At 36.5% G+C, this 15,134-nt stretch overlaps 1 protein-coding gene across 1 annotated transcript in view; it reads left to right on the plus strand.

Annotated features, from left to right (window-relative positions):
* Positions 1–13,169, plus strand: part of LOC129358137 (neurexophilin-2) — a 50,178-nt gene extending 37,009 nt beyond the window's left edge. Inside the window, exon 2 of the mRNA XM_055026987.1 lies at positions 11,848–13,169. Within this exon, the coding sequence (XP_054882962.1) occupies positions 11,848–12,624 (777 nt within the window). The 3' untranslated portion in view covers positions 12,625–13,169. The remainder of the gene's footprint in view (positions 1–11,847) is intronic.
* The last annotated feature ends 1,965 nt before the right edge of the window (positions 13,170–15,134 follow it).

The raw sequence follows: 15,134 nt of genomic DNA on the forward strand, positions 1-15,134 counted from the left end.
CAGTTAGATGCTGCTTTTATCGCTAAAATAATTCAGTTGTTGCTGTTGTGTTATTTTAAAATTTAACTGCGTAAAAACAAACAAACAAAATAGTAGGAGGTAGACATGTAAAATATATTTACAAATCTTCCAGACTTCTTTTAAGCCATTATTAAATGAGTGGTTGAGCGGATGAGCACAAATTAAGGACGTATACAAATGGCGTCTTTAGGACCTAATCTAATCTCTTCCCCATATAAATAACAGATTGGTAAAAAGAAAAAAATTGATGACATTTTAAATTTTAATTAATGGGATTTAGCTAAATTGATCAGGCTAAGTGCAATACCTGCATATTGATATAAAATACAATTTTAACTGAATAATCTTGTTTTTTAAGTTTCTTTACATTGGGCTATTTATGTTGTTAAAGTTGTTACATTTCTGTGAGAATACACTTCTATCGTTATGTGCAAAATTATTACTTGAGTTATGATGGCCTTCTTGCTAAACCTAAATCTGCAAAAGCCATAAATAAAAAAGAAAAATAAAATAAATACTATTTCTACCTTAGAATGCAAAACATATCTGGATATTTGTTTTCTGATGCAACCCTAATGACATGGTTGCTTTTAAGTGGACAAGAGGATCAAAAATTACACTTGATGTTTTGAAGTCCTTCTACAGATGGCTGACTCATCCAGAAGTGGACCAAATCTTAAACTAGAGGACACTTCAGCGTCAAATCGAGCCCATTGAAAGTATGAAAGACTAAACTGACATATCCTGCTAAAAAATAACACTCGGGTTCTTTACTTCATTATCAGAGGCCAAATAAAGCCACCCAGATCAATCAGCAGGGAATCTGGTAAGAGGGGTGAAGCTAAAATCAGGACAATCCTAAAGAAAAACCTACTGGAAGCTGCAAAAGACTTGAGGTTAACCTTTTAGACTGACAGCAACTTTTAGCATTCAGCCAGAATGTTTATTTTTTATGCAGCATTATGGCTTATGTGAGTGTTGGAAAGGGTCAAAGTTTAAATTTAAATCCAGTTGGAAATGTGTGGTAAAGTTTATAAATATGATGGTGTAACCATATATGTTGACTTTTATACACTAAAAGGTGCAGTCTCATTGTGGTAGAGTCACATTTTACATTCGAATGTACTTTTTCAGTTTTTCAACATGTCTAAAAAAAGGAGAGAGACATGATGCATCATGATGGTGTGCTTTAAACATCTTCATATCATTTGTTGACTAAACAAACAAGCCAAAGAGTAAAAAGACAGTTGATTCAAAAGCATTAGTTTTAATGGATACAATGGGATTTCTCAACTTTTCTCTTTCTGAAATTATATTGCATATTGCACTTGAACTAGAATGTATATATTTTCCCTCTTGGATTAGCTATTTTTCTTTGCCTTTACACAATCGTTTCTTCTTTTGTTTCTTTCTTATAAAAACTTAAAAAGAGAAAGTTTCTCTCGTGAGAAAACTTATGTTTTCTCCTAAATTCAAAAAAGAACTTCAGCCTAACTAAAATTATTTCAGAACTGAACAGGTCTTCTTGAAACAATATTAGAGATATTACTTCTCAAGAAACCTCTGATTATTCTCTTTGGGCTGAAGTGATTCTCATTTTTGTATTATTGCACTCATAATCTCACTGTGTGTCGTATATATATTGTCTTTTTACCTTTTTTCTCTTTCTTTGCACTTTCGCCTCATATTGTCTTACACACCTCTCTTTTCTCTTTTCCCCCCCTTTGGACTTTTATTCTTTTATTCGTTTTCTTTTTCTCTCTTGCTGTGTTATCTGCCTGGGCTCCATTTCCTTGCTCTCTGATACTCCCTGACTCAGTAGCTTTCATTTTCATGATAATCCAGAGACGCCACTGGACTGCGAAATCGCTTTTACTGCCTTTTTTTTCTCCTTGCCTTCTTGCCTCTCTCCTTTATGCTTTTTTTCTGCTTCTTTCCCTTACTCTGTTTTTCCCCCACAGGTCTGGTTTATCTATTTTCCTCCTGGCTTTATTGTGCTTTTTGTAATTAAATTTAATTTTAGCACTCCAGTTTTTTTTTTCTTTTTAAGAGGAGTGTTAAAAGTTTGCAAAGTTTCCTGTTATTTCTTTATTTCGTAAACAGAGTGAAGTTACTGCTCTGTTTAGTGATAGATCAGACTTATTGTGAAAGAACTTTAAAATAAATGGTTTAAACAATACAAGTTAGCATTCTTTTTTTTTCTGCCAAAATATGCTGGATCAAAATGTAGATATAAGGCCTACTATGACACATTTGCTCATAAAACTATACGGTAGGAGATACAAAATTTGCAACAATAATTTGAAATGATATTTTAACAATGTTTTTCAAAGAAATTACAGCTTGCAGCAAGATGGATGAAACAATAATCAGAAAATTGTTTTAATCATTTGCCAATTTTAATCCTTTTAACAAAATAAACCAAAACAAATATCATATCAGCGTCATACATTTTTCATTGAACTGATAACTAAGGCATTAAAGTCATAACTAAGGCATTAAAGTCACTGCTGAAAATATCCTCTATAAAAACATATGGTGCACTTAAAAATATTTACCCCAATACAGTATGCACTAATGACTTCAACTAATGAGTTTTAAGAGATGGTATTTTATGAAAATTTGTTGTCATAAATTATATGTTTTGAACAATAGCATACAGATTCTCCATTTTTATATTACCACAAAGAATTTACAAACAAAAACTGCAGTGCTGGTGGGTTTTTTTGAGAAATCTCTAAGTCCAAGAGGAGATCAAATGAAGTTAAAATGTCTTTAAAGAAATGCTTCTTTGATTTAGCTACAGTCAGAAATAACCTTTGGTCTGCTGTGTGTATGAATATTTGTGTTTTGTCCGGTCATTAATAGTATGTATCATCACTTTACACTTAACTGAAAGGACTGTAGTGATAATCGCACAACAATCAATGGGTAAAGACTGTGCTGAGTTATGTCTGCGGTGGTAGCCCACTGGGATCTGCTTCATTCATGGAGTGATTTAAGATGTCTACTCAGAATCAAAGCTAAGTCCAGCCAATTGCTGGAGAGAATTTGTTACTTCTGGCTTTTCCAACATATTTTTGAAAAGGACAGAATAGAAGAAATTATAGTACAAAATTTACAATTTATGTAAATTACAAATATTGTTAGTAATTTACATAAGTGAATATTTTGTCATTTGACAATCAATAGTAAATATGTTGCTTTGACAGCAGAAATAATTAAATATGAAGTCCTAATGGTCTCACATTTTTAGAGTCTCAATTTGCTTTCTAGAAAGCAAAACAGCAAAATATGACAAGAGAGACATTTTCTAAAACCACCTGATGTATATGTGAATTCACCTAGTAAATGTTACTCTACAAGAAGAAAAAAGACCCAAATCCCCTGGAGGAGATTTCAGGTCTTGCTCCACTGAACAGAATGAAGAAGTCAAAAATCCAGAAGCAATTTGCAGTGGCCAAAGGCCCAGATTCTTCCAATAAAACGGATCAGTGACGGTTGCTTTAGGCAGTTTCAGTGCACCAAACTGTATAGCTTGTCTGTAGGAGCACTGTGCAGATACAGAGATATCTGTGCAGGAACTGCAAATACAGTTAGTCTTGAACATGGTAGGATCCAAAAATGAGTATAGGACATTGGTTCAAAAAGAATATGAAAAGTTAGCCAACTGTTGTTAGTATCTTGTAAAGGAATTATAAAAGACTTAAGCTTTTGGACGTCAGAGTGAATATGAAATAACCTGACTTAGGGAACAAATTAATACCTCATTTTGCATACCCGAAAAAAATTGTGGTACAAACTTAAGGATACTGTTTATAATCCTTCTAATGTGGTACACAACATGTCAAAAGTAAGTTTTCTCTTGTTTTGTGCACTGTTGAGTTACGCAACTCCGTGCCTCCCCATCCATCGCTCTTAACTTTAACTTGACTTTTATTAGTTTTTATCTTGTATTTTTGCTTTAAATGATACTGAAATCAGAACTTTTGGTTTCATATTTTTCCACAGTGGGAAACTTGTGCTCATCATTACATTTTGAGAACCTCGGCAAGATGTTAAATTCTAACCATTCAAAATGTCAATGATTTTTTGGCATTAAATTGCAACAAGACCATTATATAAGCAACACATTCTTAATCTTCTTAATCCAAAAAAATAATTCATAACAGAATTTTCTTCCACGCAAATTTCTTTCCTGTTTCCACACATTTTCTCACTCAGCAGCTTCTGATTCTTAAAGTTTGGTAACGCTCTTGGAACAGAAAAACAATCTGTAAAATTAGAACCTGTGGTTTGTAGTGTGGTGGGCGTGGAGTTGTACATTTGACTCGCCTGTGTGACAGCGGATCAATGCACCCGGGAGCAGGGGTAGAAATGAATTGATTGTCACCAATAAAATTCCAATTAAACTACGGAGAAGGGCTCAGAGAAAGCTTGGAGACATCAGCTCTCATCTTCACATCAGTCCTTGCTGGGGTTGGGACTAGGATGTGGGCAGGAGAGCCAGCTTGGTCATTTCCTCTGAATATTTTTGCCATCATGTGTGGAAGTTATAGATGAATGGAAGATTGAGCAAACTGCGGATGGGGGATCAGATAGCCGATAAATAGAGCATGAAAGTAGTGAGAGGAAAGGCAGCGGTGTTAACCATTGATCCAAAGCATTGTTAATGATAAAAAGAAACCTTAACTGTGGTGATATGTGTGAGATCAGCTTTCAGCAGTCAATTGTGAAGCTCATTTGACCTTATTTAATCAGCAAGAATATATTTCTCTCTCTAAACCAGTCTCTATATTTTCAGTAAGGTGAGTCTTGTTACTTTGGTCTAACTATCTTTGCTGTTCCTGCAGTCTCCTTATTGAACAGACATTTTATTCTTACATGTACTTCCAAGTAAGTTAAAGGCCTTCCATCTAGGCAGCAACTAAGTATGCTTTTTGCTCATATGAAGCTACAAATGAAGTTATAAGATGATTCATGTTCTCCTTTCCAAGAAAATGTACAAGATCTCCTTACCCTCCCCTCTTCTCCGCTCTCTTCTTCACTAATAACATTTTCTTCACTATATCCTTCTATCTCCCAAGCTCAGTAATCTGATTGTTCCTTTTATGATACTGCTGTTATTGAGTTGCCTGCATCATACATATGTATAAGTCTGCCACCATACTTATATCACCTTCTGCTGCTGTTTCCTCCAGGATCTGACCAAACAGCAATATTCAAACTAATGCTGTGTTAAACATGTGTAAAAGAATCGCTCTGAGAGGAGTTCTGCAGACTTCCATCACAAGGGACTCATAATAATCAATTTGTCTTTTTCTGATGGTTTTGCTGATGCCATTTGTGCAGCCTTGTGCAATGTCACACTTAATAAGAACAAGATTAATATTTAGATTACTCAGAAAAATTCTGAAATGTTGAATGCTCTAAATTCAAGATTGAAAGTATATGTGAATTTAAAGACTAAATTTTGGCAGATCTTAATCTTTTAGAAACTATGTTCATTTTCATCTTTCTTTTGTCCTCATTTGGGTTTTTTTGTTTGCAAGAATGTTAATTTTTGACACTCAGGACTAAATCTCATACAGCTGTGGCTGTAAAAGCACTGTGAGTTTAATATATAATTCCAGAACAAACCAGACTCAGCTATGTTTATATACATGTTGATCAAAGACCAAAGTTACAAACATCAGAATGGTCCACGTTACAGCAGCCAGGTAACCACAGCTTTACAGGAGCTTCACTTATGAGCAAAATTTGATTTTGCATATTTTAAGTTCTATAGTCTCCTATTGAAATGCTCCATTGACAACACAAGATCCTTCAAGGTACGTTGTAGTATGGGGCACTAAGATGATAATAGTGAATCCTTAGAGTCTGTAAATTGTGTGTTGGGTCGTCTATGGATTGGAGTTATTAGTGTAGTTCCATGCACGGATAAGAAATTGAAATCTAGATCAATTTGAAAGCCAAGCCAAAACTTCTAACTCATTATTGTGCTTCCTCAATCTTTATACTGCAGTGTATTATTCACCTGAAGAAGGTCACTGTCTTCTGGAAATACTATTTTTTTTTAAATATATACACATTGTAGATAGTCTGCAACAATACCTATGCACTGTAGATATATGTGTCTAATCAGTACTTACATTAAAGGCTCGACCCAGGGATTTCTGACAAAACATTGCACAAAGGATCACACTTCTGCTGTTGGCTTGCATGTCTCATACACCCAGTCATTCATGTAAAGTAAAGGAAAGTGATTCATCACACCAGGTAATGTTTTTCCAGTTTTCAACGTTCATGTTCCTATGCTTGGTTATTTTTGCAGTTAAATAAATTAAAATTCATTATTTTAAGAATCCCACAGGGAAATTAAATGTTCTTGTAACTCATCATTTTCTTCAAAGAGTTGTAGATGCTGATGGCTGTCGGCAGAAAGGACCTCCTGTAGCGGTCAGTATCACATCAACTTTGAAGAATCCCGACACAAGACAGTGATGTTGTCTGAGATTATAAAGAGGATGCTCAGGGTTGTCTACCAAGTTCCTGATTTTATGAAGAGTCTTTCTTCAAGTTATAACTACCAAGGTTCCACAGTAGACCCCAGTACAGAACCACCCTTCTTCATTAGGTAGTCAAGCCTTTTGAGCTCCTGGTTCAGATGTTGCTATCTCAAAGATGATGGCAGTACAGATTATAGTTTTGTCAACAGACTTATAAAATACTGTCAGTATCTTACAGCAAACCTCTAAACTCAAGACCTAACCTAAAAAGTATGACCTGCAGAAGCATGCTGTACTACTTGGAAAAAAAATATGAACAGAAACTTACTGCTAAGAGTTCAGTATGTAGTTTGCAGAGATGACACTTCACAGTAACATGTCCTAGATGACAGCATTTTTTATTGACAATATTTCCTTTTCCTGCTTCTCTTCAATGGATGTGATCATGCAGCCATGCCTCAGTAGAACACATTATCTGAGTTCATGTCAGGGCTTGGGGTCCATCCAACTTGTTAGCTAACAACCTGACACTGTTCTATCATGACTGATGGAAGAGATGGTTTGAGCCTCCTCCTTCTCTCTCTCTCCTCTGCTTCTGCTCTGTGTCCATGCTGCCTCCTTTCCAACTCTACTGGGATTTGTGGTTCCAGTTGTGGTATTATTCAGTTTTGGGGATGTTAATCAACTGTGTCTGATTGCTGTAGTTACACATAATAACAAATTACCAATATACATATAACACATATATATATATGTGTGTGTGTGTGTGTGTGTATGTGTGTGTGTGGGGGTGTGTGTGTATGTGTGTGTATTGGGAATTCTTATACAATTCTATAAAGCAGAAAAGCCATAAACTTCTCCCCGTAGTTGAATTGAACTACACTCCCTATGTCTATCAGATAACCTTGCTTCTTTTGAGAGGCAGTGATGTTCCTTCCTTGAATCAATACTTAGAGAAACTCACCACTGTAGAACATCTCAAAGAACTGCAGTTTTGTTGATAATTTGACCCAGTTATCCAACCATTGATCCCTTCTCTAATGCTCTCAGACAAAATGTTAACTTTTTGCATGCCATAACCCACCTCTATGCTCACCTACATAAATGCCTTTTGTGATTCTTTGCTCAAAATTTCTGCAAAAGTTGGTAGCAACATGTAATAATTCTTTTAAATGTGTAACTTGTGGCATGAACTTAACATCTTTAGAGAAATCATGGTAAGAACTGGATAACTTAAGTTAATTAGAATTTGTAGTTACATTTTGCATATCATTTCTGTTCAACACAATGTAATATGACTTTATGCCCTGGTCAGAAACGTTTATTCATTAATCTTATTATTTTTTAATTGTTTTGCTGCCAGAAAGTTTTAAAATCAACTTATAGAGTTCTTCCCATAGATAACATTTAACCCTGCAATGGCAAGGTTAAATTGAGGATCTAAAATCCAGCATTGATTATAACTCCTGAGAAAAACTTCATCAAAAGTTGTCATATTGTAAAATTTTGAAACTTTTGGACATAATGTAGGGTTTATGTCTCTCTTCCTCTGCGTATTTCTAACCTTAAATTCAACAAAATATAAAATTTCCTGATGTTTCACCGGACCTTTGAATATCACTTTTTATTTTTGGCTGCCACTTATAAGCCTGAGTTTGATCTTTCTGTTTTTGTCCCTTTATCATGCCAACAGTACCCCTCTGGGTACCACTCTTCAAGTTATTGTAATGGAACTGATTGGCACCTGAAGGTAAAGAAAAGCACCGGGCTTCATTTCCAAACCCTTTCCTGGATGCAACAGCCTGATATGACCTTACAGCAAACATTCCCTGTCTCAAAAAGTCCATAATTTATAGATTTTTCTGTCAAGAGAAAATATCAGATATTTCTTCTAACAAACCCTCACCCTTTAAATGGATTTACTGTCAGCCACAAAATATTTCATATTTATGCTAATGGAAAGTCCATCTGTTTAGTCTCTGCTGACATTTTATTACTTCCGTGCCACAAATGAAGAGGCCCTTCTTCCACACTCATCTGCCCTCCATCTCCATCCTTCCTTCCCCTGCCTTCGTGTCAATGTTTGTTAAAGTTGCTGACCGTGAACACTCTCATTCTCCATCTTCAGTCAGACTTACGTCAACCTCAGACCTGATCATGAAATCATTTTCTTTTCCAGCTCCATTCAGTTGACCCTGAAGGTTAGGTTGCACTTCACGTTGCGATGTTGCTCCTGAAGATGTTAAGGATTATGATGATTATGCTACTTCGAGCTCTGCGCCATACACCGGAGAAATGATTAGGAGGACTGCACCAGCAGAGTTTTAGCCTGACAGATGGCAACACATGGAGCTAGCTGACAGCACTGCTGACAGCGCGTTCACATGAAGTCCCCATATTGCATGCACTGTGCACACTGTTTGTTGCTGTATATATTCTGATGTTTTTCCTGTCGTCAGCCGAGGCTTATTCCTACCTGTCAATGCCAAAGTCGGCTCACGTCGCACATTCGCCGGCTTAAAAATTGCAAGACCTCTGCATGCGCTTTCCGTCATGGCACAAAAGGGAATAAGGGTGTGTTGAAAATCTGCAGTAAGACATTATTCCAGTCACTTGTCATTTATCAAAACCTTTCTTGGTTGGTAATTCATTCCTCCAGCGGTCAATAAACTTTCTGTTATTTTCCTTCCAATCAATCTACTTAGAAATCTGCTCTGCAGCCATGTTAATGACTGGGAAGCAGAAATAGAGAGTTTAATTGAATGACTGAATAGATTAGGACCTGTATTGAGTGCTGTACTTTTACTTCAATGAGTCGCAATATGTGACTGCTATTAGGGTCAGTGATTGATGGAAATGAGACTAGCACAAGTCTGATGGTTAGTGTGCCCTGGATAGGAGTGATGGAAGACAGAAACTGTCCTTGCATGAGTGCACACAAAGATGCAGTCCTTTCGACTTGAAACGCTGTTTTTGTCTCAGAAAGTGGTTGTTTATCAGCTAAAAAATAGTTTGTAACTCAATCCAAAAGGATCCTCAGGGGAGGAGCACGTAACCCCTCTCAATAGTTGTAATAATTCTTGCTGTCACTTCATGACAGCTTCGAGCTAGAAGTCTGCATATGTGCAAATGCTGCACTGTGTGTGTATTAGTTCTGTGTTTGTGTGTATGGGTGGCAGTGGCATGGTTGTGATTGATGAGACATAAAAGAGAGCAGACCGAGATTTCCAGTCAATCAGCTCTGCGAATAACCACCCAGGCTGTGGATTAAAGGCAGAAAGCTGTCTGAACAAAGACCCACAACTATTACCTTACGCAGAGTTGTTTTGCTCTGCCGAACAACTCTGACAACAAAATTAAAGTGTGTTAGCAAAAATAGACGGTTTTGTTTACTTGAATTGAGCAGATGAAATGTGGAGAGATCTAACGACAATGCCCGAGGAGATAAAACTTGTGTGAGATAAAAAAAGAATGGAAAAAAGAGTGACCCCAGAAGCATTTTCCAATGAAAGAAATTCTGAGTTCAATGAAAATGGAAACACCAAAAATATCATACATGGTTTATTTTTGGTTGCATGTATTATGTATACAAAATAAGATTAAACAAGCACTAGTTGCAGCTTCTTTTTATTGTTATCCAGAGTTCACTGGTTGTTACAGGGACAAAGAGGGTTGGAATTATCGCATCTCAACAGATGGAGTAATTAACAAATAAAAGTATGACATAATGTTAGAAATAATTACATTAAGAGTAATTATTGTCACTTTATTAACATCTGGTTTGACTATAAGACCTGAAATGTTTATATCCTCAAACCTTTCTTCCTGGATCTTTCTTTTACCCTGAACATTTTTGTGAACATTTCCACTGTGGAGGTCAAAACTGGAACATCAGTGTCAGCAGATGCTAAGGAGATAGATCATTTCAATGCAGCAAGGTTAGCTGAAGCTTGCTGAGGGACTCTGTGAGAGAGAGAGGTTCAAATTGTAAATTAAAAGCTGTCATTTTCATTATATAAGCTACAGTAACGATTCTGTCATAGCCACTACACGTTATAAGTTACTAAGAGTCAGACTCGTCATTAGATTTGAACTGTAACAGATCTCAAAGGGATTTTACGAATGTAGACATCAGTATGTTTACACTTTCAGCATCTTAAAATAGGAGAAATGACTCTGGTGGGATTTAAAACCCACTCTTTGAGCTACGAACTTGTGGTAATGTCACAATATTTCAGAAGAAGTTTGAGACAGACACACATATTTGCTATACAAGTCTGAGAGAAATGCCTTAAAGGAACATAAAGTGCATACTTTTGAATCACAATGGCAAAATCTGTTAATTATCCCTCTATGGCTGTTCTTAATGCCTGAGAACATAACTTATTTAAAAGTCTTAAAAATTATTTTTGCACAAATGCTTCACTCCCTTTTTCACCTCAGATAGATTCTGGAGTTAATGGTTTAATATTTATGACCTTTAGATTTTGCCATATCTAAACGGATATGGCAAAAACAGTTATTGTTTCTGGGGTAAATTTGTATTCTGATCATTTGTTTTGTGATGATCGATGCATGTTGAAATGAAGGAATGCAATAATGTCATAATGAAAAGTTCAGACATGGCACATTCAACATGAATGTTATGGGCAGGACTTTGCTTGGTCCCCCATAATTACAAGCCCAGAAATGTAACAATATTGCGACACTAATTCAATAAGTTTTTTATTTTGTGTTTTTTACAAAAATGAGAGAAAGGATGTTTATATTTCTTGTTGGGCTGAAATTTGATCTCATCTGCATTATGTCGGTTTTAGACAGTTGTCTATGAAAACAAAATACTTTTTCAAAGCATTTCCCTTTTCCTTTCAAGTTGGGTTTGTCTGCGATCAATATGTTGAACACCAGTCATAGAAATCCCAGTTTGCAAAATCAGAACCAACATCTAATCAATGTTCAAGATTACCAGTCTCCTGTTGGAGTCATTTGTTTTGGACAAAGGATGCTGCCTCCCCCTTTGAATTCGGAGAATAATAGAGGAATTAATCCAACAGCTGCACATAATGAGACCCATTCAAAAGTCACCACTGGCCACATTTTTTCACATTCTCTAAACTTTTTGCTCTTTCTTCCAGCGCTCCTGATGACGCTACAACAGTCCTAATTCCTTCAAACTCAGTTAATTGAAAAGTAACACATTAGAAATGTTAATTCTTTGTATTTTTGTTGTTGTGTAGGAGAGTATGTAAAAAAATATTAATTTCAAGAGGGATCTGCATATTAATAAATAGTTTTCCGTTTTCTTTTGTCTTTTCAGGTCCAAGGGTTGGAGAAGCAAGTGGACTTCTCAGAGTTGGGCCCTGTTGGCTCAGTAATGACGAGTCTTCCTTATGTCAAGCCTCCACACCAAACACGCACATTTTCCACATCCATTGACCAGACACCCCTGAAGTCCAAGCCACCCACCTACACGTTCTTCAATCCCTATGACTCAGGCCGGAACCAGTCCTTGTTACTGGATCAGACTGGCTACCGCTCGAAGCGCAAGCCATCATTAAAGACGAACATGAAGACCAAGAAGATCTTCGGCTGGGGAGACTTCTATTTCACCGTTAAGACCGTGAAGTTCAGCCTGTTGGTGACGGGGAAGATTGTTGATCACGTCAATGGTACATTCACCGTTTACTTCCGCCACAACTCGTCCAGCCTTGGGAATGTGTCAGTGAGCATTGTGCCGCCGTCAAAAGTGGTAGAGTTTGAAGTTCTACCGCAGCATCATCTGCACCCCTATACCCAGCAGGACGTCCAGATCCAGGAAACACAACAGGCCACCATTGACCCCAAAGAGGGGAAGACCTTCAACTGTCGGGAGGAGTACGAGAAAACCGACAGGTCAAAGAAATCCAAACCCTGCCAGTATGATCCGTCTAAGACCTGCTTCACGGAGCACACTCAGTCTCATTCTGCCTGGCTCTGTGGCAAACCCTTCAAGGTGATCTGCATCTTCATCTCTTTTTTAAGCAACGATTACAAGTTAGTTCAAAAAGTGTGTCCGGACTACAACTTCCAAAGTGAGCGTCCTTATTTTGGATGAATACATTGGACTCGAGCGAGGAGGAGGAAAAAGACAATGTTCATGATCTCAGTGATGAGTAAAAGGATGAATATGGAAATGATACCCATTATGATGAAGAAACAAGGGTTGTTTACCCCTCTGAACTGGAGTGAATTGTGGATTTAAATAAATGTATAATCAAAGCTATGGAATGTACAGGAAATGGTGGATTTCTCTGATATATTTTCCAACTTTGTATTTGTTAATCTTCGTTTTTATGTTTTCTTTTCTGTAAATAATGTACTCATCCCCAGCAGACTTTATTGTTTTTAGATCTATGTTTCTCAGTGTTATTACTTTCTGCAGTTAAAAACAGCCCGAATGGGTATTATTCCCTCTGAGTACAGACTGAGCCTCTCAGGCAGCTGTGCTGTGCCATCACTGTGTGGCAGACATAATGTTATGGTAGACTGACTGTTAATCATTCTCTCAGCTCTACATTTCAACCCATGGATATAAGAGAGTTATATGTATGAGAAATGCTGTGCTGGATATGCATAAAATATACTGTTTGAACAAGCACATTAAAATCTCTTTAACTGTCTGTCTCTCACTGACTGAATGTTTTCATTTGTTGCTCAAAGCATGATTGGTTAGCACAAGCTGTGCAGAACGTTATCTAACTGTGCAAGACCACTGTAATGAATTAAGACATTTCACTCTGATTAGAAACTCATTTTAGAGCTTTCTGTGGAGATACACTATTTTAATTTTCAAAAATATATTGGCTGAAGCTTGTTATGGGCTGCATTTCCACTTAAAAACCTACCATGACTTCCCTTTGAGGCAAAGTTCCTCCTCTTTTGAAATTGCTATTTATGGAAATAAACTCCTTTAGAAGGATATGTCGTGTCTTTGATTTACTCATACAAATCAAAGACATGACATATCTTTTATTTGCTTACAAAAGAAGATGACATATTCTAATTTACTAAATCTCACAAATGTATAAAATATTGCAGAAATGGAAATAATACTTTGCTGGTTTGTTCATTCACAAAGAGATGGCCAGTATCACTTGGCATGAATGTGTCATTGAACTGAAACAAGACTTTTTTTTTGTAAAGTGCCTTGAGATGACATTTGTTGTAAAATGATGCTATGTGAATGAACTGAATTGAAACTGAAATTAATTATTTAATTTTGATGTCAATTTTATAGGAATAAGCCAAAAATGCTGAAACAATGCATACCATTAAAACTGTAAATTGATTTATTGAGTAGAAATATCTATTGTTCGATTGCATCTGTTGTTTTTTCAAGCTAAAATATAATATTTAGCTTGAAAATGATAAGTTTCTTGAAGACAAGGGCTACATTCACAGATTTCCTTTTGGACTGAGGTTTTTGAGACTAGTAGTCATCACAACTAAGTGAACATGATTCTTCTTAAGGAACTTATTTTTGCTTTAGCAGTGAGTCTCATTTCATCGTCGCACTGAGAGACCCACCACAACCCATCTTTGGTAAACTAAGTGAGAGAAGGTTTTTGTCCTAGATTTTATTTAATATGGCTCCTTCTTTTAGAAACCTTTATTCAGTGCGCTTTTTTAAATAGTACCAATTGTCAATAGAGATCTTCTTAAGGCACTTTACATCCAATAGTTCAAATACAGAAATATATGCTAAATTCAGTCCAAATATGTAGCCAGATTCAAAGTCGAAGCTTTTATCAAACCAGTTGGTAATTTGAGGAAACACAGGTGATAAAACTCAGTGCCTAATTTTTCAACCATCCTCTCTGACCAACAACTGACATCCATCTGTTCACTTTCCAGCAATACGGAGCATTTATGTGGCAATGGCGGAAAATAAAATTCCCTTTTTACAGGATGAAATCTACTACAGAACTTGGCTAAGTGTGAGTGTCCATCAACTGGTTCCATCTAAGAAGAAAAAAGCCAGTTTTGGCCAAGACCATTAAGTCGTAGACACATAGACTAAGTGACTCCAAAATCTTCATTTTTTTTTTTTTTTAATCATTCAAAGACAGATTTGTTTGTTTGCTTTTGATTATGATCTGTATGCAGTGATCACACAAGTGTATGCAGCAATCATAAAGGTCAGAAACTAAAAGTTGGGCTTTTCCGATAGGGAGAAGAATTCAGTTTCATTTAAATACTTATTGTCTGGTCCCTGAAGCAGAAAGCTGTCAGTATGATGTTCTTTCTTACTGTTGACTCATGATCAGTGACTTTGCCTGAGGTAAGTGAGCTGGCAAGTGGCTCTGGGTTGATTTGGGACCTCTTGGATGAGTAGCCTACCTCAATGTCCTCTTGTCATCACAAAATTTCACTCCCTCCTCCCTGCCATGTGCACTGACTACATCGTTTTTGGATACGCAACGGAAAATGTTTTGGAAAGATAGTGTAAGCAGGCCCTGTAGGTAGTCTTCGAAATAAGCTTAGTCATTTGCAGAAATCTACATGTAATCAGGTGTTGGGATGTGAGCAACAAAATTAAACCATTAAATAATAAACCAATAATCA

The sequence above is a fragment of the Poeciliopsis prolifica genome, unplaced genomic scaffold (assembly GCF_027474105.1).
Source record: "Poeciliopsis prolifica strain line A6 unplaced genomic scaffold, Auburn_PproV2 SCAFFOLD003, whole genome shotgun sequence".
Taxonomy (NCBI): Eukaryota; Metazoa; Chordata; class Actinopteri; order Cyprinodontiformes; family Poeciliidae; genus Poeciliopsis; species Poeciliopsis prolifica.